A 25,312-nucleotide genomic window follows, 5' to 3' on the forward strand; every position below is an offset into this window, starting at 1 on the left:
TTTGAATCTAGAAGATAGGTAGGTGAGTGTTTAGGTCGACTTTCAATTTTTTTCTGCAAAACTGCCAGATTTTCTTTGATTGACCATTTCAATGATATTTTTCAGAATAAATAATTATAAAATTGAGTTACATTTTCTTCTAAAGTGAAGATTTTGAATGATTTCAAAAACTTGACAAAAATGATAAGTAGGTATAAAAATCGAGAATGTTATCGGAAACGTCTTTTTTTTAAAGCTAAAAAGTAAACATAGCGGAATCAAATTTTTTCCTCCATGATTGCTTTATTTTGTGTTATGAATTTTTTCCTTTCGAATTTTGATGTTTTTTCTTCAAAATTGAATAATTTAATAATCGAAATAAGTTCAATTTAATGATCTCTTTGAGCTTTTGTCCTAATAGAATCGTTCGTCGTTAGAGTTGAGTATGTCCGGTGTATAGTTCGCGTGGCAAATCTCTCATGCAGCTCTGACTATGAATCAAAGCATCATAACCAATCTTTGTCGCTTATGCGCCACTCAAGAGATAAATACGGATTTAGCTGAGAAAGATGCAGCTAGTAAGAAGAGTATTGTAGCTTTAATCACAAAGTACCTGAAAATCAAGGTAAGTAATTCCTCTGCTGATATATTCGATCATATTTCATTGTACATGGTTTAAAGCTGTTGTGTTTTTCAACATAGATCAATGATAAGAAACCTCTATCGCAGAAGTTCTGCATCGATTGCATTCAGAGACTGGAAACGTTCGATGTATTTACAAAGAAATGCCATTCCGTTCAAGATCTACTCGTAACTTTATTCGAAGGAGCTGCTTTGACCGAAGATCACAAGCAATTGTTACCCGCTGATTTTCTCGATAAAGTGGAATATGCTCCGGTGCCAGCCGAACCAGTCAGTAAATCTACAATTCCATTGTATTTCTCGTATTGGGATTATTGTTATTACACGTCTAATGTGTTCAGGTTGTCGAAATATCTACTGCTGCTAATGACGCTGATACGAATAACTTCGACGACGATTTCGAATACCCGGACGATCCAGATTACCAAGACGATCCGTACGATGACGACAATGATTACGATGACGATACGCCTTTGGCTTTACGTGCCAAAAGGAAAGCTAAATCATCTTCGGAACCGAAGCGAAAACGAGGAAGACCTAGAAAAGATTCACTGAAAGTACCTCCCCTTCGAATCAAAGCGGTTAAACAGAAGAAATCGGTAGCTTTTACCGATGCTCCTTCTACCAGTGAAAGTATCAATAACACACAGTATGAAATACGTGAAGATGGTACCGAAGAACCGTCGGATAAACGTACGTATTATTTTCTCTGTACTATTTTAAAATCTCCATTCTGTATTTTTATGTTGATTGGGTTTTTAATGATACAGCTGCTCAAGAAACGAAACCAGAAAAGCCTTCGGTCAACGATGATGACGACGATTTCGATTATAACGATAATTCCGATGACTCGTTTGCCGGTGATGATTCCAAAGATCCGGATAAAGCTTCGAAGAAAAACCCATTCGCGTTATTCGAGTATGTGTTCATTGTGTTTAAAACCACTTCGTAGTACTTTTTTATTCTTACTGATTTGGTTGATTCGCACAGGTTTAAATGTCACATGTGCCAAGAAGTTTTCAAGAATTTCAGTATTCTGAAAAGACATTGTAAAAAAGAACACAATGCATCGGCTTTCGTAAATTGTGTTTGTGGTAAACAACTTCGAGCCAGAACAGCCATCATCGAACACCGCAGAAAACATACAGGAACTTCCTTATACAAGTATTTCACCGAATTTGTTGAAATATAACTCAATTTGCTGGACAAATGTGACAAAATTGCTCGTCTTACAGATGCGATACTTGCAATAAGACGTTTAATCGTCGATCGTTGATGTGTCTGCATATGATAAGCCATATGCCCAAAGACGAACAACCGTATGTATGCTGTAAATGTGCCAAACGATTCCATACGTCTTCGTTGCTAAAGAAACATGAAAAAGTTCACTTACCAGAAGAAGAACGATTCTTAGACGTTTGTAATATTTGTCAAAAGAAGTAAGTTTACCGAAACTGGTTTCGATGACAGATTTTCTCAATACCGGACACTAAAACTTGGCGATTTCAGGTTTACCAGTAAATCAGCGGTGAACGCCCATCTAAGAGCGGTGCATTACGGTGAGAAACCCTTCGTTTGCGAACATTGCGGTAATAGTTTCAGTTCGAAAGCAATATTGACCGATCATCTGACTACTCATTCGTCGTATGCTCCTTGGCCATGTAATGTTTGTGGTAGAAAGTGAGTATTTGCCGAGATGAATTTCAACTTTGGTTCGTCCGGTGGTTTTGAAGAGCAATTAAACTTACAATTTTGCCATTTTCAGTTTCAAATCCAAGTACAGATTGAATGTACATATGGATATGCATAGAAGTGTCAAGTACCGGTGTCCGCATTGTCCTATGGAGCTATCTACCAGACGTACGCTTCGTATGCATTTACTCGTGCATAAAGAAGAGAAAGCTTACGTTTGTAAAGTATGTTCAAAAGCGTTCAGAAGATCCAAAGATTTGAAGGTATTAATTCAATTTCTTCTTCATTTGAATCGTCGTAAAACACGATGAAATGTAACCACTATCATCAAATTAACCCGTTACTTACTTTTTGCATTAGAACCACAGCAACCTTCATACCGGTCGTCGCCCATACAGATGCGAATTCTGCGAACGAACCTTCGCCAACGGCAGTAACTGCCGAGCTCATAAATTACGTATGCATCCGGAAGAACTAGGAGTCGAAAAGAACAGCCGCAGTTCGACCAAACAATCCAAACAAGCGAGCAATTTGAACATGGTCGCTGCAGCTACCGAAGCAGCCAACAAACTCAAACATCTGACTACGTTGACCGACGTAGTCAAAAGTACACCACTCGAGTACATGAAGTACGAAGCAAAGTACGAATTCCCTGCCGGTAGTCAGGATCTGGATTACACGTTGGATTACGCTCGTTACCCAACTCCTTTGAATTTGAACATGAAAAAACCAACGTTTATGCAACAACCTAATATTAATCATTTGGCTGCTTTCACCAGCGAAATGCATTCGGATGTATCTAAAGTACATCACTTTTTATCGTATACTTGATAGAGAAATTCGTGATTTTTTTAAATGGGTTTATTTTAATATTAATTTCTAATTTTTTTTCATTTTTTTTTTTTTTTTTGTTTGAACATTGAACAAGGTGCTAATATGACTCTTGTCTGAGAAAGTGGATTTTTTTTCTCGTAGTCTTAGCTAAGGGTTTTGGGCTAAAGAGATATCCGCCGAGATTTTATCATCGGATCAAGGCATACCCTTTTTTTTTGTAGTATATTTTTTGAATTAGTTACCTTCATAAGCTATGTTATTGGATAAGGTATATCAACATTAATAATGTTGATAATTTTTCAACGCTTTATAGAAATATTCAAATTTTAAAAAAAATGAAATTGCATGTAACTTATGTTGGCCAGAAGTGGTCAACATGACAAAGTATTATTATAAAGCAATTTTTCGAGTTGAACTGGCTCATTTTGAGCTACCTCATTCGAATCTGTCGATTAGAATGGTAGACTAGAGAAATGCTTTTGCGATGATAAATTGGCATTAAATACGTAGTATTTTACGTTTTTAAGAACTTCAGTGTTCTTATTTTCTTCTATTTACCTATTATAGTATTTATGTTTTGTATATTTTTACGACGTTTTGTATTATTTTTCAAAATAATAATATACTTAATTTTTTTTATCATTTAGCGTTCGTTTCTTCGTTGAGAACGAGAAAACCTGTTGAGGAGACGAAGTTTTAGAATTGCAATTTTGAATCGTAAAAATTGGATTAGTCGTTGAATGTTTTATCCAGCAACCGAAAGAATATAATTCGCGAATTTTTTAAAAGAAAAAACTGTTGATTTGAACCTCAGAAGCTACCTTCGGATTCAAAATGGGAGGAAAATTGAATATTACTTATTACAAAATTGAGATTCGTTTTCGAATAATCACCAATTCACAGCTCATTTTCGGTGCTAAACCGAAATCGTTTGATAAATTCTGATCAAATTGATTTAATTTCAAAAGAAAATACAAAAATCTTGCATATCTACAACTTTAAGGATTAATTAAATTTGATCAGTCCATGTTTTCGGTATCACAAGGTAAATTAACTGATAAAAAATAGCAATTTCTCCGTCAAATAATCATTTTAGCTCTAAAAAAAATTCGCATTTCCGTTGAATTTTTCGCATCAGGAGACCCCTACGGTCTACGAACTTTCAAACTGCGAAAAAATTCGACCCAAAACTGACCTAAATTAATGAAGTTGATTTTGAATGAATTCCTCACTTTTAATTCTGCACGGATGCGTGGCATTATCTATCGAAATATTTATGAACTACGTTGATTCGGTTGGATTTTCAGTACAAGAAACCTCTCAATATCCTATATTCTCCTAATACTATACCTCTGTTCTTTACGGTTTTGAAACGCTTCTTGGTCAATTTCATAGTGTCAAATGAGTTGCATATCCCGAATCAAATAAGGCGAACCACTTTCTCCAATTGGATTCAGAGACCTGCTGATGTCTTATATTCTCCTAACAGCATAACCGACTTTTTGATTGAAATTGGACCCGTTCAATCATTTTTGCGACGTTCAAGGTTGGTTGCATAATCACTTGAAATAAGGCGTAAGAAATATTTTGAACTATTTATATCATTTTTCAAGGTGGGACGATTAATTACGAACTGTTTTCAGAATACATCGAGACTATCGAGAGTGAAACTCTACAAATTAGAACGGGGAGGGCGGTTGAAGATGTCGAATTGATTTTTGAAATTTCAAGGGGACGAAAATGTTCGCAATAGTCCCATTTTTAAATAAGAATTCGAAGAACTAGAACACGATTTACAACAACTACCCGTATATTTTCAGACAAAATAAAATCACCAAAAACAACGGCGTTACATTTTAACGAGTAAAAAAAATCGGAATAAAAACGAGTAAAAAAGAGATGCGTTGATCCTTAAATAATTTCAACATTCTTATCAGATTAATTGAATTAGACTAAAAGTTTGAGAAAAATTCCCGGCAAAAAAAACAACGGTAACTGAATTCAATAAATAAATGAGATTTCGAAGGCATTTTGGGCGCAAAGGTGAATCACGAATGCTATTTTTCTTCACTAACGGCTCTTTGTATGCTTTCGTCGCTATCTGCTCGAGCATTCGATCGAAAGTTTTCATTTTCGTTCCATTCTTCTTCTTCGGGAATCGATCCGCTGTAAAAAGATAGGAAAATTATTAACAGTCGATTGAATGATCATCACCAGTATTGATTTTATTTGATAATGCGAAGTACATACCTTCTGGCACGAATGTCATCTGATAAAACGTGCGAATTTTTTTTGATCAAAATTGCATCTATACTTCCATCGCTGAATTCCTATAAAAGTCAGACAGAATAAACATTTTTAGACGAGAAAAATGAACTGCAGAAATGTTGAAGGAAAAAAATGCAATGCACTTACTTTGGAGCACAATTTATGCAACTGAGGAACTGAAGTTTTATAATAAATAAACGACGATTGAGATAACTTATACATGCTGCTCAATTCGAGATTAGATTTCAAAAAGTTATTCCCATCGATGGCGATGATCTTGATTTGCGAATTCGACTGTCTCGAGGTATAATCGGCGTTCGTACTATTTCTTCGACTAAGCTGTACTCGATCCAAAGACGTCAGCGATCCGCGATGGTTGAGTTTAATTATCAAGCTGAGCCGTTCTGCCAACTCTTCGTTTTCTCTTCTCTCGGCGTTCAACTTCTCTTCGGCTTCTTTGCCATTTTCCATTATTTCAGCGGTGAAATCCTGCTCTAAGCTTTTTTTCAGCATTTGTTTGCGGTCGTAGCTTCGTAAACACGTGAAGTACATCAGGCTGTATATTAATCCGGTGATAAAGCCTCCGATGCCCATTAATCTGAACGATTGTCGGGTACCAAACTGGCCGATCAGGCAACCGCCGACGAAACTTCCACTGCCACGACCTAAGCCACGAACGAGAATATTGTTCAGAAAAATTTAATGCATCTTAAGATGAAGAATTGAAGAATGCTTACCTAAGCTGAAATGCGCCATTCCAACAACGCCTATCAAAGTTGCCAGCAAGTTTCTGGGAGCGATAACTGCACAATAGGTGGCGGCGGCGACCCACATTAAATGTACCGCGACAGCTTCCATAGCTTCGAAAGGGAATACCCATAATGGTTCTCTGATAAAATAAACGTTATCTCGTTGAGTTGAAATAGACTATGAAAAACTGACTGTATTTAGGTCATTTGAGCTGAGTGCTTACTCGATGCACGAATATCCAATGAGACGGACGGCATGCGAGAAGAATGCTAAAACGATTACGTTCACGTGACCAATTTTATGAGTTATTTTTTCAGCTCCGTATAAGAAAGGGATACTGCTCAACGTGGCTACAGATACGGTGAAACCTGCGAATAAAATATGATTAGGATCGTTGGGAAATTCAAATTACCAATGAAATGGTTCAAATGATTATTATGTATGAGATTTGACATCCTACCAAGTAAATAGTTAGATGCTCCTAGCTCCTTCAAATGAAGAAACAAATACGATTCGATGAATCCCCATAAATTTCCCAATGCGAACATGAAAAATATAAACCCTATGATATGAGGTAATTTCAAGAGTTTCAGCATATCCGTCATTATGTTATCAACTGGCATCTTCGGACCCACAGGCATCCATAGGACAGTCAAGATGGAGATGAGTAGCAGCACATCGTACATGTAGAATGCGTATGAAAAATCTGTGTAACCTGCAATCAAAAAACAATTCCATAAAAAATTTAGATCACATTTAATTAAACTTCGAGCTTTGGTTTTTCTTAAAGTCTAAAAATATGGTTGGATGGGGCAAAGCTCAACATTTGGTTAGGTTTGGCACAACCTGAAAATTTATTTAGGGTTGTAAATGCAAAAAAAATAAGATCGGTTTACATTTTTTAAAAAAACTAGAATTTTTTTTCTATTATGTTTTTCAATGGGTAAAATTTGGTTATGTTTGTAAACGAAACAAATTTGGATTAGATATGGCAGAATTGGAAAATTAGGTCAAGTTTTGTGAAGCTCGGAAATATTATTAGGTTTCAGGTTTAAGGTTTCACGAAGTTGCAAAATTTGGTCAAGTTTTGACAATATTAGAACATTTGGTAAGGTTTTGCAAAGCTCAAAAATTGGTTAGATTTAGTAAAACTTGAAAAGGTTGGTTTTAGCTAGATTAAAAAATTAAAAACCAAATCTATTTTAAAATCAACTTTTTTTATTAGCATGTGCTTTGCAATGCCTATTCAAATTTTTTATTTTTACCGAACCCAATTTGAATTTTTGGCATGATTTGAAAACTTTTTCCAGGTATCCAGGTATTATCAAACTTGGCCAAATTTTAGAGCTAGGGCTAAATGTAACTGAATTTTTGAAATTTACCTACAAAACCTAACTAAATCTTCAAGTTCTATCAAACCTGATTTGAATACATATTTATCATTCACAAATCCAAACCAAATTATAGAGATTTGCAAAAGCTTACCAAATCTTCACGTTTCATCAAACCTGAATAAGTATAAATTTTTGAATTTGCACACCTAACCAAAGTTTCAAATTTTACCAAACTTTCTATAAATTTTTTGAAGTTGCAAATTTGACCAAATTTTTGACCTTCTTCAATTTGTAACCAAATTTTTAATAATTGTGAAACTTGACCAAATTTCCAATTTTCACCAAAGTTGATCTAAAGGAGTAACTTGACCAAATTTTTGAACTACCTGTAATCAAATTTTCAAAATTTGCAAAACCGAACCAATTTTCCAATTTTTTAAAAATCTTTATCAAATCTTCAAGTTTTATCAATCTTGATCTAAATTTTTGAGGTAGGTATACCTCAATCGTTACCAAATTTTCAAATTTTGCAAAACCGAACAAATTTTCCACTTGATCGAACTAATTGAAGTTTCACCAAATTTAATCTGAATTTTTGGTATTTACATACAAACATCACCATATTTCTGAATATTTCGGAAAACCTACCCAAATTTTTCCACTTTCGCCAATCCTAATAAAATTTTCGAGTTTCACCAAACCCTATCAAATTTTTTTGAATTACTTATTAAAACCTAGTGAAATTTGAGAATTTCGCAAAACCTGACTAAATACTTCAGCTTCGTCAAACGTAGCCAAATTTTTGAGCTTTGCTAACCCCTAACCAAATTTTTCACATGCGCCAAACCAAACTAAATTTTTCAACTTTGTAAAGCCTAACCACAGGGTGTCCATTATTTTTGACAAGTTATTTTTTCTGACTTTTGGTTTTACACACCAATTTTCCAGACCATTTTTTCCCATTTTCTATACTTACCACATATGTACTTTAATTTTAAAGAAGAAGTTTTGGAGGGAGGGATAATTTTTTTTTCATAAGTTTCTCTTTGAACTGGATACTTCTTCGAATACAAAAAACAGCTGAACTTTGAATATCAAATTTTATAATAAAAAAGAAGATTTAAATATTTCGGGGGATGGGATGGGGGGGGTAAATGGGGTACAAAAATGGAGAATAATTTTGACTTTTTGACTGACAGAACTAAGAATAAATAAACGTTTTTATTTATTCTAGCATCATATTGGGCGCCATTTCTAAAGTAGAAGTTACTTTCAGGCTTTTGAGAAGGGACGGTGTTGAATGAAAATTTGTAGATTGTGGTAGAAAAACATGAATTTTTCCAATTTATACAATAGTCATATAGCTTTGAAAGTTTTTCTTTACTTTTTTTTGATTTTTGGAGGCTTCAAAGTGAAATTTGTTTATTTTAAAATTAGAAAAAAATTGGCCCAAACGAAGCGAGAACGTGAGCTTTTTAAAATTTTTATTTCGAGATACCCAAAAACGAGGGTGTTTTCAAAGCGAGAAGTTTATTTTTTGGTTTTTCTTTTAGACTTGGAATAGTGTTTTTTTGAAGGAAGTTACTTTTGAAAAATAAAAGAGAACAGGCTCGAACGAAGCGAGGGCAAAAGCTTCTGAAAATTTGTATTTCGAGAGGCATAAAAAATAGGCTTTTTATGTGAGGACGAGGAGTTAATTTTCTGGCTTTTAAAATTTTAGAATTTAACTGATTTTTTTTTGAAGGAAGTTGATTTTGAAAAAGAAAACAGAACAGGCCCAAGTGAGGGTGAAAGCTCTTATAAATTTGAGTTTCGAGATGCATAAACGATGTTTTTTACTTTTATTTGTGAGGAGTTCTTTTTCTGGCTCTAAAACTTGATTTTTATTATCCAGAAATTTTCATTTTTCTTTTGAAAAAGAATGAAAACTAGCCTTAGTGCAGCGAGGGCAAAAGCTTTCGAAAATTAGTGTTTCGAGAATTGAGGAGGTGGATAGCAAAACGCAATAACTCCATTTTTGGTTTTTTTGGGAAATTAGGAAAAATTGTCAGGAGGGGAAGGGTGGGGGGTCGAGTTCCGAAATTGGTGTCAAATGAAAGGGGAAGGTGCCACAAATAAAATTTCCACTCAATTTCAAAATTTCGGTCACCTGGGTAAGCACAGTAAGGAAAAGAAAAAAAAGTTATTGCGTTTTGAACGCAAAATTTTTTTTTTTGGTGTTTTTCTGCAAAAAAACGTATTTTTTATTTGAAAAAATTGATGTTTAATCGAGAATTTTCGATAAAAAACAATTAAAAAACTGGAATGTGAAATTCAAACAAGTCCTGTGTGTGATATGGCATTCAGAGAGTGGCAACAAAAGCACCATTTTTTTAAGTAACTCCTACCCAACGATTTTCCGTACCCACCCGATGAAAAAAAACAGTGTTACCACATCTGCGCAACTGAAATGTATAAAAAGTAGTGGAGTTATTGCGTTTTGCAAACAAAATCTCATTTTTCAATGCATTTAGCTCTAAAATCAGACTTGTTTTCCTCGATTGCGCTATGATATTCAACTGATGGACAAAATCTGACACCGAGAATGGATTCCCCGTTGAATTTTACATAAGGATAGATATCAAACTCAATTTTCGTAATTTTGGAGTTATTGCGTTTTGCTATCCACCTCCTCAATTAAAAAATAATGTTTTCCTTTCATCACAGGTCTTTATCCGAAATTTTGCAATTGATCATTTTTTCAAAATTTCAGAGATTTTTCGTGAAAATTACGAAATTCCGTGACTTTTCCAGGTTTTTCAGCAGAATGAACACCCTGCCAACCGAGTTTCCCCTCTTCATCCGCACTGGCATATTTTTCAATTTAAATGTGCAAACCCAACCAAATTTTTCAGCTTCTGAAATCTTCAAATCAAAAATAAAGACGATTACAATGCATTGAGCCCGGATTACCACCACCAAGTGAACTCGTCTCAGAAATGTATTGAAAAAATCTCATTGTCAGCAAAAGACAGTTGGCTCATTCCTTCTTCGACAACACATGTCAGAAATACTTCTGAACAATTCAGATATGTAGAAGAAATGTGTTGTAAATTTTCGATAAGCAAGTCATCTCAACATAATTAGGTATGCACAATAAAACACACGATCGAACATGTGCTGCCGACTTCTCGCATACAAACATCACCCGCTACCCACCCGCCCACCAACTAATTGGAACACCCGTATTTCGTTTCGATGTGAATAAAATTGCCTAACCAATTATCTCGAAGGAACACTTTTAACATTACGAAAAATTATCAGATACGGAATAATGGACTGTTTATGAATAAAATGTCATATTTATCTTATCGAACATTGGCGTAACGTCGAAGTGATTAATTTGAATAAAAAAGATACATATATTTAATTAGATTTTAAACGAAATGAACCCGATAAAAGACTCGGTCTTTTAACGAGGCTATTTCTGTGTCGATGTCGGTTCTTCAAACGGAAAACGATAACACAACATTTCATCAAACTGTTTTTACATCATTGTACATATGTTCGATGAAATTTAATACAAATTCGCACCAGCAGCGTAAAAGCGTAATTAAACATAATAAATGATTATGAAAAACCTCAAAATATTATTGTTATACCTCAACACGTGATAAAATTTACGGACGATTGAAAATTAACGCTCGTTTAGGATTAAAAGTAAACGTATCGCTAGCTAATTTACGGCTTACCTGCTTGTCTGCTTTTGTAATCGATTAATATGCCGGTTAAAGGTGAAAATATAGCCATTCCTATCGTCGAAAATAATCTTTCTCGGCCAAATTCGCCGCCGTATTGTTGAATCAATGTGAGAGCAATGGGATCCATGACGGTGACTGAGGCTGACATCATCGTAGTGCCCACAAATCGTAGACAAAAATACAACCAGTAAATGCGATCGTCCGATTCTTTATAATCTGGTGGACAAATTTCAGGTCCACCGGTTCTGTGCAAACAAATTAAGTAAATATGGCGTTCGCAGTCTCTCATGGTCTGGAGATAGGTATCAGACTAGATAGAAATCGTTTTAGTGAACGGAACTTACCTGAAGGAGCATTTTTGAAGCATACAATCGGCAGCTAGTTCGTTCAGTTTACGATATGTTAGATTGGTGGCAACTACACGTCCGCCGCATCTTAGATCTTCTTCTAATAAAGCGCTGAAATTGACTCCGGATGAGACCAGTACGTCTTCTTTGAAATGCTGTCGAAAATCCGTCACTTCTGAACTGTCGTCGTGTTCTGGTAACTCCATTCCTAGGTATACATATTACAATTATTATTGAGGGGAAGAGTTATCTCAAAGCTAATCATAAAATTACCCATATTGAGAAAGTCAAATTCTTTTAAAAACTCAAAAAAAAATCTCACCTAAATTCTCAACCGGAGTCATTAAATTTTCATGCATATCCAACACCATAAAAACAGTCTCATCCTCCGTCATATTCGTCCCATTTCTTCTATAATCGTAATCCGCACTACGAACCTTCCTAGGAGCCGGTGTCGTCGTCTTACTGAACAAAAAATTGAAAAAAAAAAACACACCAAGAATATTAATCCATCGATCCATTTTCCCAACCAGCCCAAAAACTTGTACTACGTAGACGTACCTTTGCTTGGTGGCATTTTTCGGTCGTTTTTCAACAATGAAATGCAAATCGGGATTAACCGTCGTGACATTCGTGACCGGAGACTCGGTTACGTCTGTAATTCCAAAACAACCAACCTAAATTGTTTATTACATATCAATCACATAATATCGCATATTTCTTCCTCGTACATATACAATGGTCATTGACTCGTCCACAAGTTTCGCGTTCTTTTTACCAGAATTTTACTTTTTTTAAATGACTTTTATAAGATAATTAGCTCGTTTAGCGCCGAATTTGAACTCGAATGACGTGCGAATTTTAGAACACTCAAAGGAGGGGAGTTAATTAAATGTAAATTGAAGGCGGTTCTAGGAGAATTTAAAACGTTGTACCTACGTAGTGTGACTAATTCGCATTTTTTAATTTAATTCGTGGAAAGTGCTTTTTTATTGGAAAATTGCTCGAAGATGAAATTTTCAGCGTCTACATTGTCGTATTTGATTGTTTTTTTTCTGTCAATTTTAACAATTTTAAAGAATTTATAAGGGGAAGTGCGCATTTTGTTAGGAACCTAGCTACCTACGTTGAAAAAATTAAAAAGTAGATAGGTGAGCCAATCCATATCGAATTAGCTCAAATTTAGATTCAAATCATTCGAATTTACTAAAAAAAAAAAAAAAAAAACTTGATGGGCCTAATCATTATTTTGTTCATATTCTCCAAGGGGGTTGGAAATGGAGCTTGGCAAGTACTTGAAAATTTTCACACATTTATGATTTTTAACCAAACAGCCGGATTTTGAAAACTTAAAGAAAATTGAAAGTTTGCTGATAAGGGGAAAAATTACTAGAAAATCTGTTTGAAAACGACTAGAAAACTGGTGAGAAATCGTTAGATAAATGATGAAAAAAATTTCCAAAAAATTAGGGGAAAATCACGACAAATCTACGAGTAAGTAATTTTAAAATGACTATGAAAATTGAAGGTAAAACCACTAAGAACTTGAATACATTTTTCGGATGATAAGAAAGGAATCTAACAAACTTGAATAAAAAAAATAATTTTCCAAATTTTTTATGGAATTTTTAAGAAATTGTAGAAGAATTTTCTCAATTTAAATGTTTTTCAACAATTTTGAATAAATTTTATCAAAATTTTAAAGCGCTTTTGAAGCAATAGAATCAATTTTTTTTAAAATTCTGTTCGAAAAAATCAAATTTTGAATTTGGAGTTTATTCGAAAAGCTCGCCGCTCATTTTGGAATTCAACAAAAAAAAACTCAAACAGCGATTTTTAAATCAATTTTCGCTCGAAAAGTTCAGAAATAATTTCCATTTTTATCTGAAAACTAAAAGGTCAAAAAGACAAGATTCCAGAAGTAATCAGGTACCTAGGTAATCAAGAAGACCACACATTCTTTCATTTTCATATATCTCACACCTTCGTTTCATTTACCAACAGTACTAATTTATTGTAAAATCTTCCCAACCTTCAGAAAAATTGCCCAATTGATGTACCTATATTCTATAAATAACACGTATCCCTTCATTTTTTCTTTCTTGGATCATTTCATCTCGTCTTATTAGGTAATTTATCTCATTTTAAATACTCATCTCCGATGTTTCATCTACCTATCAATTTGCGCGATATTGAAAGCTTAGGTAGGGAAGGTGAAGGAGGGAAACAATGTGATAGAACTTTTAATTATAGCTTCGCAATCGAAAAAAGCTATACACGTTAGAATACCTCACATCGTTCACTGCAGATGTCTATACAGTTCATTTCGACTTAAGATTGAAATAGCGAACAATCGACCATATCGTTTTTTAAATACAATTATTAGCACTTTATAGACGCAAATATTTACAATTTACGCATTTTTTTACCGCGCAAAGGTCACGAAACTAGATAGTTTGAGTTCACAAACGAGCATCACTCGTCGAAATATTCGATAAGAAAAGTGCAAGGTTCAATGACACATTGTACCTGTATAAGTATAGCTGTATGATCGATGAAGCTTGGATGAGAGAGAAAAAATCATCTTAGCACTTACCATAGGTAGGGTGTTGCTGGTTCTGAGTGGTGTGTAAGGTCTGACTGCAATGCTGGGTTCAACTTTGACCATACTTTTGTGAGGGAAATAAGTAGAGTTGTTGGGAAAATAAAGCAAGCAGTGATCTTCGCATTTGTCGACGACTAAATTCAGTTCTTCTTTTTCGGGGCATTCTCTACTCGGGCATGGACTCCACCAAACCTATAAACAATTGGATAGGTAATTTTTTAAAACTGATTATCATGCTACCTATTTCATTTTAAAGATAATCACTTCAGATAAGAAGGTATAAATATTTGATTCATTAATGATTATTCATTTAAACGTACTTCAACTTTTCCATGTTGCGGATGTCTCATGACGTAAGCCGGAGGAATTTGACCGGGTGTTTCCATTTGAGGGATGAGCATCAATGAATGATGGAAAATAGCGTTCAAAAGCAACGATATGAATAGAACTGGTTTATAGTGTCCGAATTTATCTACGAGGAAACCTGAAGAAAAGCAATAACAATAATTATAACAAAAAAAATTAACATTCGCAAGTACCTATGTGGAAATACAATGACTGAAGGACGTTCTGAAATGGCATGAATTAACTTGGATTCAATTCTATATTTCTTTGGATAGCAGTTAATAACTATACCTATGCAATATTTCATCCCAAACCAATATGATCAAATCTGATTAGATAAGATCAGATTCAGATATTCTGTCGATGCAATTTGCATCTGATTAGACTTGATGAGATCAAGTCCGATTAATTCGCTTCGTCCAATAAGCCTAATTTCCGAACTATTCCCTATCACTATACTAAAAAATAATTCAAAATTACAAGAAAATGATACCTAATCCTCTAAAACTGATAAAATTTCAACATCAAAGTTCATAACTCGTGTTTCCTCAATATTTGAAATTATTTGCATAGAAAAAAATGTTAGAAGTTAGATGATGGCGTGAGAGGGGGAAATTTGAAAAAAATACCTACAATAACAATGAGAATACAAGATTACATAATGATTCTTCATTAATGAAAGAATCACTCGAAATGTCTAGTTTTTATTTCGACAAAAATAACAGATTTTTCGGGAAAAATATAGGTAGGTACCCCAAAATCTTTATAACCTCGTTTGCTAATATTTGGGGAATTCACAAAAACTCGCAAATCTAAATTTTTATTCAAAATTACAAAATATTTTTTGAAATATTTAGGCATCCTCAAATTTTATAAAAATTAAAAACCGTTTTTTCAAAACCTTGGATCAATTTTGACCTTTTTGATGGGTTTTTTCAAACTTATGTTGGTGATCAAAACCATGTTAGAGATTCTATAGTTTATTGATTAGAAATGATGAAAATTGAGTTCAGTTGATAAAAGACAGCAAAGCCAACTTTTCTCACTGGCCAAGCCAGATGATTACCTAATGAACTTGACCATTTTTTTTAACAAGTTTTTTTTTTGAAATTTGAAATCTGGCCAAAATGATTTTTTATGACAGATTTTCAGTTTCAAGTGAAAATTACGTTTTCAGCCACAATATAAATTTTAAAAACTTTCAGTAAAACTTTGAGAATTTACTAAAAAAAAAAAGTTCCCAAATCAACTAAACATGGGATTTATTTTTTCAAGAGCTTGAAGGAATCGTTTTTGAGGCTTGAGAAAATAGGTACCTTTGAAAGGGCCCACTCATAACTGCGAGATGGGATCCAAGAATAATTAGGTACGTACAATTTTTTATATTTTTGATTCGAAAAAAATTAAGTTTTATTTTTGGCTAATAAAATTTTATTCAGGAACTGTAATTTCAACCCCCTCTCCCCGCCTCTCAAAAAAAAAACATGAAATACATATGAATGAAATCGAGGTAAAAATTTGGTTTTACTAAGTACATCTCTGATCTTGAGATTATAAACCTCGAGAGAGCATCTGAGCTCTAAAATTCAAGCAAATTCAACGATCCCTGTGATTTTGGGCACTCCAGGCCTCAGTCTCTCCAGAAAATATTTTCCACTTTTCAATAATAAGAAATGAGTTCAAAACGTGTCAATTTGTTACATAATTTTGTATTATCGCAATAATCAAAAATACTCATTAATGATCCATGCAGCTTTCACCTTCGACTACGAACTCATGATTTTAATCAATTTTGCTAAAGAAGAATTCCATTTCTAAAACATCTACAAGCTCATGACTCCAGAAAATGAAATTTTTGATAGAAAATTCAAAAGTTTAAATTTATTTAAAACGTCAAAAAAATCAATATCAGCAGCTGACGATTTGTTTATTGGAATTAAGGAAAGTGCTCTTTTCAAAAATCAAAACTTTGGATGAAATCTGAGTACGATTTATTATTAACAGAATTTATGTGTTTTGAAAAAAATGAAAAATAATAAATAAACAGCAAAAGTGATTGTTATTGTTGTTTATTTTTTTTAAATAAAACTTTTTTTCAATTTTTTGGAAATTTTGTAACCTTGAAAGCTACTTGTAGAAAAGATTGTGAGATCAATTCAATTTTAAGACTCATTATTTTTTTTAATAGGTATGCAGAAATAATTCAACTGTTAAGAAAATTGATGACATATTGTGATGACTTCACACCTCTACTTCTTTGCATTCTTACCCCAGTTTTCATATTTTACAGAAAAAATACAAAAAAAAGAGCGTTGAATTCAGAAGTTGCCTTATTGTTCAAAAATCGATACAAAAATCATTCTAAAATCATCTATTCTAATTTAAGAAAACTGATCAAAATTGAAAATAGTCAGAAAGCAGAAACCCATCAAAAACTGCCAAAAAATACTCGAATTTAGAAAATTAATTTAAGATTACAAAAAGACCTACCAAATGTAAAACCCCAAAAAAATCGTATAAGGTATTAGAAATCAATTTTAAATTAGGTAAATAATTATTAGAATTTCTTTGTGGATCGATATAAAATCTTCCCATTCAAAAATTTTATCATTTAACAACAATCTCAAAATGAATAATTGTGTAAAAATCGTTTAAGTATGTTAGAAATTGAAAAAATTTACATAATTTGAAAAAAAAAATCCATCCAAAATAGTTTATAAGTTCAGAAATTTGCGAATTTAAATTAGAAAATCATTTCAAAATCACAAGAAAAGTTGTTACGTAATAATGTACCTACTCGAAGAAAATTTTCCATGTCAGGTCTGAAAAAAGGTTGTTTGTGAGACGAAAAACCTGGAACTCGTTCCTATTTTCATTTTCGGATTTTAAACAATCATTCGACAATTCGCTAGACCTTTTTTAATCACCTCATCGAATCTACAAATATTATGAACAGAAAAGGCAGTCGAAGTTCAACAACCTGTTATTAAAACAGGCCATTGATACTTGGGGGGATAAAAATCAATGATTTTCTATACATTGGTTAAAAATTCTTTGAGGGGGAGTAGCTTGTTCAAAAATCCGAAAAGCCTCAAGATCTCCCATTTGATGATCAAGAATCAAGTGAGTTGAATCATCTTTAATGATTTCAGAACGTTTCTTTCGTATTCCAAGCAACACATTAAAGATACCTACTTATATTTCGCAAGATTAGATAGGTATATAGGTACCTGTAACCGGAGGTGCTAAAAACGTCGTCAATGGTAGAGCTAAATAAATGCAGGCAATTTCTTCAACGGTCAATCCAATACTTTGCATATGAATAGTCAAGAAAGGCACCAGCGACGAAGTAGCTGCGAAATTGACGCCAATAAAACACGATTAAGGTTACACATTCGCATAATCGAGTAGGTAGGTAAGTAGATCTCTACGGTAATTGAAATCACACTCGACTTACCTCCATACATAACGAATAAGGTAAGCTTCAACATAATCAGGTTATGGTTAATCCTGAGCTTTTTACAAGCGTTTTCGAACGACGACTGCGGTTGGTCTTCTTCTTCGGCCATTTTTCTGGCCTCGTTTCGACTCTTCGCGACAAACAAAATGCACTCGAAATAATCGGGAAAAATGCTCAACGAACCCCCGAAATCGCGATCACTTCACAGCTGCGATGAACTATACGTATTCCATGACGCGTCTCGATCGTAGATATCTGCGTAAAGTGAAACAAATTGGCAAAATGTGGAGAAAAAAAATTTTCACGTTAACATGGCGCATATATGAGGAGGACAAGCAACTAGATTAATAACGAGTACAAGACAAAAGATGGATAAACTCTAACACACCGTACTAAATAAATCATTGTTATCTCTATTACACAAATTTAAATTGCGCCTTCCTGTCGTCTGTGGATATGTAGAATCGGTCAAAGTGCATAATTTATAGTGAGTTAATAAATTAATCTGACAATGATTAACAAACGGTTAACGGTTAAATTTGTCTTATAAACAAACACCGCACCGCGCTCGCGAGAGGAGGGCTGTGGCTATAACGACGAGTAAGTACCATAATCTTAATAAATGATAACGCATATGGTCATTCCTACCCTCTTCTATGGCGGCTGTGACTTGAAAATTATTATATTAAACCTCTCTAGGAAGTTTATTCTTCGTCTTCGCGCCAGGTTATGTACATTACATACGAGTACATATTGTACGAGTGTCGAGTATTTTGCATACAAACGTGTGTCGCAATTGCGCTGCGCTGCGCCATTTTCAAACCATGGACCGTGGATCCTCATCCTCATCGATTGGTCACCGTTGCTTATATGATGAAGTTATGACCTTTGGAAAGAATTACAATTTATCTACTTACTTATCTACTCGAGAGCGTTTTCCTTCGGTCGACGGTACGGTTACTTCTGCTTGATTCATTCATCCTTCTTGCCATAAACTATCGAGTTGTCGGTATGTTCGGGTAGGCCTTGAACGTTGCACGACGAGCTTTGCATGCGGATAGGTCGAAAATCTGACCGAAAGACGCGTCGATGATTTAATATTTCCACTGCGGCTGAGTTCTTTCAACATATTCGTGGGTGTATACATCTATTTTGTTTGAAAATGCCAGATAATTGTATCTGTGAACAAATCGGAAGCTTTTTTCAAATTTTTACAACTTTTTTGGCGCTTCAAAAATAGAAATAAAACTAAGCTTAGGCTTTAATGAGAGGGTAAATTCTTAAGGGGGTTTCAATTTTCTATTTGGCTTTTTTAGAATGAAAAATTCATCAGAAGGCAGAACTTTCAAGGTTGGAAATAATCTTCACAACTTTTCCAAAATTTAGTAGGTACCTACTTTATAGATTTTGTCGAATTTCTTCAAAAAAAAAGTAGAACAAAAAATTGAGAAAAAAAATGAAAAGAGGAAAAAATGTTTAAATACTCTGCTTACCTTTGTAGTAAATTATTTTACAGGATAAAAAAAAATAGAGAACTTTTTCGTCCGGTTGCGGTCAAAGCTATCTATCAGCCATCAGCTATTTCGATGTAATGTTCTTGTGACTCGTAATATGGCTTGCCTATCATTCTGGTGGCAGGAGGAATAATAAATACTTCGTGATGTTGTGGAGATAAATCTGCAATGAATTGAGAAAAACGATAAAATCAGATTAAGTTCAAAAAGCAATAAAATCATAAATATTATAGGTTAGATTGAGGTGAGATGAAAAAAAAATGCCCAGGATTAATTTACTTTGAGTGGGAGATTATCCAGAAAAATCCGAATCCCTCAACTGTACAATAGATCAGCCAGGGATCCCAAAAGTAGAGTCATTTGGGACAAAAACTTCGAATCCAGCGTTAGTTTTTCCTTAAAGGAAGTTCCATTTTAATTGGCTAAAAAAGTGTCATGAAACATTGAAACTGATAAGAAAATCGAAACTCTTGCTATCTATTGGACTGAACGTGGTATTGAATTTGAAAAGTCAACCGGCCAGAAAGGTTCAGAAACTCAAAGCACACCTTTCAAGGAAAGTGACCGGAGCTTACAAGGGAATCTCTTGAGGTGTCACACTCCGATTTGAACGGTACCGCGATTTTTGGAAAGAGCATAGTCTAAAACCCTCAAAACCAAATTTTAAGCTGCCCAAGTTCATTTTTCGATTTTTGGCAAATTTTTGAAAATTCAAAATTGACTGTTTTCGGCGATTTATGCTTTTTTTTAAAAAAAAGTACGTACTTGATCAATAAAAATGGTCAGAATAAGTCTTAAAACTAATATTAATTACCCAAATCCAAATTTCACCATTTCCAGCCATTCTGGAGCCTCCAGCGCGATTTTTCAATTTCTCCAGAATTTTGAATTTGCTTCAGGAGGCGTAAATATGCAGTTGGGCAGCTAAAAATCGAGTTGTATATTACACTCGACCTGTTTAACGAGTTTATCTACATTTGAGCCGATTTTTGGAGTGACACCTCAAGAGTGGGTTTTTGACCAACTTTTTTCAAAATTAAAAAATCAAAAAAATCAAAAGTTTCCCGTTTGTGTGGAAATTTTTTAAATTCACGCGAATCACTGTATTTTGTCCAAAACTAACCCCCCAAATCCAAATTTCAAAAATTTTCTCCCAAACGGTTATCTTTTGCTTTTTTGATTTTTTTAATTTTGAAAAAAGCTGGTCAAAAAACCACTCTTGAGGTGTCACTCCAAAAATCGGCTCAAATGTAGATGAACTCGTTAAACATGTCGAGTATAATACTGAACTCGATTTTTAGCTGTCCAACTGCATATTCACGCCTTCTGGAGCAAATTCAAAATTCTGGAGAAATAGAAAAATCGCGCAGGAGGCTCCAGAATGGCGGGAAATTGTGAAATTAGGATTTGGGTAATTAATATTAGTTTTAGGACTCATTTTGACCATTTTTATTGATCAAGTACGTACTTTTTAAAAAAAAGTATAAATCGCCAAAAACAGTCAATTTTGAATTTTTAAAAATTCGCCAAAAATCGAAAAATGAACGTGGGCAGCTTAAAATTTGGTTTTGGGGGTTTTAGACTATGCTCTTTCCAAGAACCGCAGTCCCGTTCAAATCAGAGAGTGACACCTCAAGAGGCCCCCTTGTTAGCACATTTTTAAAAATAAATACTTCACTTTGATGACCGCTGGCAGAGCTCTTTGGGCGACTATGGGGCTCAAAATTTTTCAGAATGCTCTCTCACAGAAAGCAACATTCCTCAACGATTTTTGTTAAGATCCAGGGCATGCTTTTTTTTTTTACTCCATCCTGAATATACAGAGTGTTTCAAAACAATCCCAGAATGACCAGAATTTCGGATTTCACCATCTTACACGCAGGGCTTGTATTTAATGTTTTTCAAAAAAAAAAGTAACTTTAGTAAAAAATTAACTGATATGTTCTGGTTTTCAAATGTAAATATAGTTGGACAATTTTTGAAAGAAAGTGGAGCTTTTTGAAATTTTCTGCAAAACGCAAACCTATTTAAAATTATTGCCGAAAAGCATCATTGGCAATTTCTGATAAAATAAGCGAGACTTAGATACCTACCTATCTAGGTACTTCATGAGAAGAAGCTAGACGTACAGAATTTTAGCAAAAAGCTGATCTTTTTGATAATTACCTAGTACTTAGTAAAAAAATTATAGATAATTATATTTTCGAAATTTTTATCGAAAAAGTAAGTGTTTTTCTGAATTTTTTTAAAGAAGTGAAACTTTTCGGGAATAATACTCGTAACAGCAAAAGAAATACTTTTAAGTAATTATGGAGAAAAGATGGAGGCTTTTTAGGATTTTTTGCGAGAAAGCGATAGGTTTTTAGCAAGAAACGAGATTTTTCAACGATTTTGACAAAAAGCGAAATTTGTTGTCATTTTTGGCAGAAAGTGAGAACGAGAAAACGTATAAAAGCTAAAAAAAAAAAAAAAAAAAAAAAAGTAACTTAGCTAGTTAGAAAACAATAAAACAGTGAATACTTTTTTCTTCTTCAAGATGTATGAAAATATAGAATTTTTGAAAATTTGAAAAAATGAGTCTTTGAAACTACGAACCAAAATATTGAAAAAAGTAACCAAAAGTTACTTTTAGTAGTAACATCAGTATCTAACTTGGTTACTACGGGCCCGATTTTCTTCAGCCTCTTTCATTTGCTTTACATGTATGTATTATCAAAATGAATACGAGTAAAATATTAATCACATCTACAATTTGAATTAGCAAGACTTCTATTGATATTGAAAACGACATCGTATGAAAAAATGAAATAGTTATGAGCCCAGTGAAGAGGCGAAGTCGATTACCAACCCAGACCCACCCACCCACCTACCTTCAGCAACAGAAATGAAAATCAAAAGATTTGCATTAAAAACACGTGTAATATTGAAATACCTACAAAGTAACATTTCATTTCATTTCATAAATTGATACAATAAAATATATAATATACTTTGGTATAAAAATTCATTAAAAATTCAAAAACAGGTAGGTAAATAAAAAATGAATAGCAGTCTTTTCGTAAAAATAATAGGTACATAAAATATCTCATTCTTTAGAAACATGCTCTTCGAACCCACTGAATTTTTTTTCAAACTCTGCAACTTCCTCAGAAGAGGAGAAAACCCATTGCAAAAATTTATGCAGATTAAAATATAACTCTCTTGCGGCGCGATCTTGAGAAGATTGATATGACATACCTTCAGCGTCAAGAAGGCTAGCATCTGTGTCTTGGGCAACACGTCGAAGAATGTCCTCAACTGGTATAGTTGATTTAAATTCTTTAATTTTATCGTCACTACCGAAACACCAACGCATAAACTTTTCAAATGCGTCATACTCGAATTTAAAACGATAAGTTTCAGTAGCAAGGATATTAACAAAAGCTGGTAGAAAATGATGCTCTTTGAAATCAACAGCCGCTTGCTCAGACATCACGAATGTATCGACAAATTTCATTACTTTCTCAAGTTTATTCCCCGCTACACAATCACTCAGATTACGCATCGTTCCAGGTGATAGTGATGGGCCGATTATTAATCGATTAATCGAATAATCGATTATTCGGCCTGAAAAATAATCGTTTGGCGATTATTTTTTCTTCTTCCGATTAATCGATTAATCGATTATTTTGAAAAAAATAATCGATCATGTTTTTATAGGGTATTTGGCGTAAATTTCATCACAATCTTGCATTTTTTGGCGTTAAAATTGAAAAAGGATAATTTTCAAAACCGTGAAAATAGAAATATTGACCAATCCATCTTGTATTTTTGACATTTTCTGCAGAATAATCACATTTCTGTCATTCTCTGTTATTTCAACGGTCAATTAATTAACTTTTTTACGTTTTTTTCAGCAATTTTGAACATTTTATGTGATAAAAAAATAATCGAAAATCATCGATTTAATCGATTATTTTTTCACCGATTAATCGGAGTCGCGATTATTTTTTTGGCCGATTAATCGATTTTCGATTATCTCAAAATAATCGATTATGCCCAACACTACCAGGTGAAAACAGAACGCGATTTTTAAAATCAGAGGCAAGAATGAGATCGTCGCAATAAGTATCATCGACGAACGTACTAAATTGAAGAATATTCTTGAGGATTTTTCTGCTCATAAGTATATGATCAGTCGTATTTTGGAACGTACTTAAATGGCTGTTTAAACACTTGATCCGCAACGCTAAATTGGTTTCCTTTTCCGAGCAACAAAAATTCAAAAATTCCTCCAACTCTGTCCAACGCGACTGATCCATAAGCATTGAGCAATTGACGCTGATATTTTCGTATCTAGATAAATTATTTTTTTTGAACAGTTCAACGTCGCTGTCGTTCTTCATGCATAAATTCATTAATCGTTGCAAATCAGTTGGTTTTATGGAAACTAATATGTTGCGCCAATTTTCACGCCAAAACGAACTCTTGGCTTCAAACGGAGCTTCTTCCAAAACAGCGAATAAAAGCCAATTATCTCTAACCGTAGCACAAGAAAGGTTATTGATCTCGAAAAAAGATCGCTCAAGTAAACCAACTTCAAACATCCACCGTTTCAAATGATCTGGAGTATCATTCCAGAACTCGCGAGAGAAAAACTCGCCGTTCGGTATTTCAATTTCATCCTCGCCATATTTCTGCGTAGAAAAAATATCATCAACAATACGAATAAATTCCTCAGTGTTTATTTTATGTCTAACAAAGTGCCACGTTGTTAAAACGCAAGCTCTTTTTTTATCAATTTCATAGTATCCACAACGGAAATACCATTTTTTAAATACACAATACATGAATCCATAATGTTCATTCGCTTTGGCGATCAAAGCATCTAATTCTTCCTCGTTTAACTTTGCGAGTATGTACCTACAGAATATAGAAGTTCGGCGTTCAAGTAGGTACCATGCATTTGCTACTCGACTTTCAACGTTTTTTAATCTACACCAAAAGTACCTTATAGACGACCAATTATCAGCGACAAGAATTTCCATTAAATGTTCATCGATAGTCTTTTCGGGTAAAAAAATGGGAATTCTATGCAACTCGTTTCTAAGACGGCAAATCCAGTAACACAATAAAGAATTTTGATGAAATTCGATAAACGAAAAATCATCATCGCTCAAGTTCAGGGATTCTAAATTCGACACAGAAGGCCAAATTCGCATTATATCATCCTCTAGACAATACAAACAAGCAATTTCAAATTTATAAACGTCACTGATTTCTTCGCAGAGTAATGCTCGTCTCGCAGTACGATCATAATTGATAGTGCCATCAACGTCACAAACAATATCGTCAAATTTACTCAGACTTTCCAAGAGCCACTGCCGCCGACGATATTCGTCATCGTATCTGCACAATGAACCCTGTATGTACGTAGTATAATTCTCAATGATGGGAAGAATTGTTGAAGGTAGATGAGGGCGAACGCTATCCAGGGAAATATTCGACTCTTGCCCAAATTTGTCCAAGGTATTATTTAAACGATGCTCACCGACTTGTTCACGCCATAGTTTCACTGCTACTGCGATGGCTGCGAGTTGTTGTAAAGCTGGCGGACTCGGAAAAACAAAGTCGTAGACATCAGTCGAGTTTTCAGCCATTTCTAGATTTGATTACCATCGGTGCTACGGGAAAATCTGAAACAAGAATCGTTCACTGATTTCAGCACAGAATTGAAATTTAGTGGTAGCTCGTGCTCGTATTTCACAGTGTTACTATCTACTTCGTTGATACAGAATAATGAAGCTTTTAGTTAGGTCAGTT

At 34.0% G+C, this 25,312-nt stretch overlaps 3 protein-coding genes across 3 annotated transcripts; 1 reads left to right on the forward strand and 2 right to left on the reverse strand.

Annotated features, from left to right (window-relative positions):
• The first annotated feature begins 281 nt into the window (after positions 1 to 281).
• On the forward strand, positions 282 to 3,789 carry LOC135832924 (zinc finger protein 485-like). Its single transcript, XM_065346466.1, has 9 exons — positions 282 to 604; positions 682 to 891; positions 963 to 1,314; positions 1,392 to 1,539; positions 1,612 to 1,785; positions 1,857 to 2,060; positions 2,131 to 2,301; positions 2,387 to 2,576; positions 2,674 to 3,789. The coding sequence occupies exons 1-9, from the start codon at positions 473 to 475 to the stop codon at positions 3,142 to 3,144; spliced, it is 2,052 nt and encodes a 683-aa protein (XP_065202538.1). The 5' UTR covers positions 282 to 472; the 3' UTR covers positions 3,145 to 3,789.
• Positions 3,790 to 4,939: 1,150 nt separating this feature from the next.
• On the reverse strand, positions 4,940 to 25,159 carry LOC135832927 (uncharacterized). Its single transcript, XM_065346470.1, has 17 exons — positions 25,041 to 25,159; positions 19,490 to 19,673; positions 18,914 to 19,175; positions 17,994 to 18,251; positions 17,767 to 17,889; positions 14,512 to 14,675; positions 14,183 to 14,383; positions 12,148 to 12,263; positions 11,909 to 12,051; positions 11,584 to 11,794; positions 11,231 to 11,484; positions 6,626 to 6,880; positions 6,389 to 6,533; positions 6,153 to 6,304; positions 5,563 to 6,080; positions 5,398 to 5,477; positions 4,940 to 5,313 (listed from the first exon to the last, which is right to left on the reverse strand). The coding sequence occupies exons 4-17, from the start codon at positions 18,103 to 18,105 to the stop codon at positions 5,205 to 5,207; spliced, it is 2,583 nt and encodes an 860-aa protein (XP_065202542.1). The 5' UTR covers positions 18,106 to 18,251; positions 18,914 to 19,175; positions 19,490 to 19,673; positions 25,041 to 25,159; the 3' UTR covers positions 4,940 to 5,204.
• On the reverse strand, positions 22,416 to 25,149 carry LOC135832928 (uncharacterized). The gene is made up of 2 exons (XM_065346471.1): positions 23,562 to 25,149; positions 22,416 to 23,062 (listed from the first exon to the last, which is right to left on the reverse strand). Exons 1-2 carry the CDS (start codon positions 25,147 to 25,149, stop codon positions 22,596 to 22,598), a joined length of 2,055 nt encoding a protein of 684 aa, XP_065202543.1. The 3' UTR covers positions 22,416 to 22,595.
• Positions 25,160 to 25,312: the final 153 nt, after the last annotated feature.

Source organism: Planococcus citri, chromosome 1 (assembly GCF_950023065.1).
Source record: "Planococcus citri chromosome 1, ihPlaCitr1.1, whole genome shotgun sequence".
NCBI lineage: Eukaryota > Metazoa > Arthropoda > Insecta > Hemiptera > Pseudococcidae > Planococcus > Planococcus citri.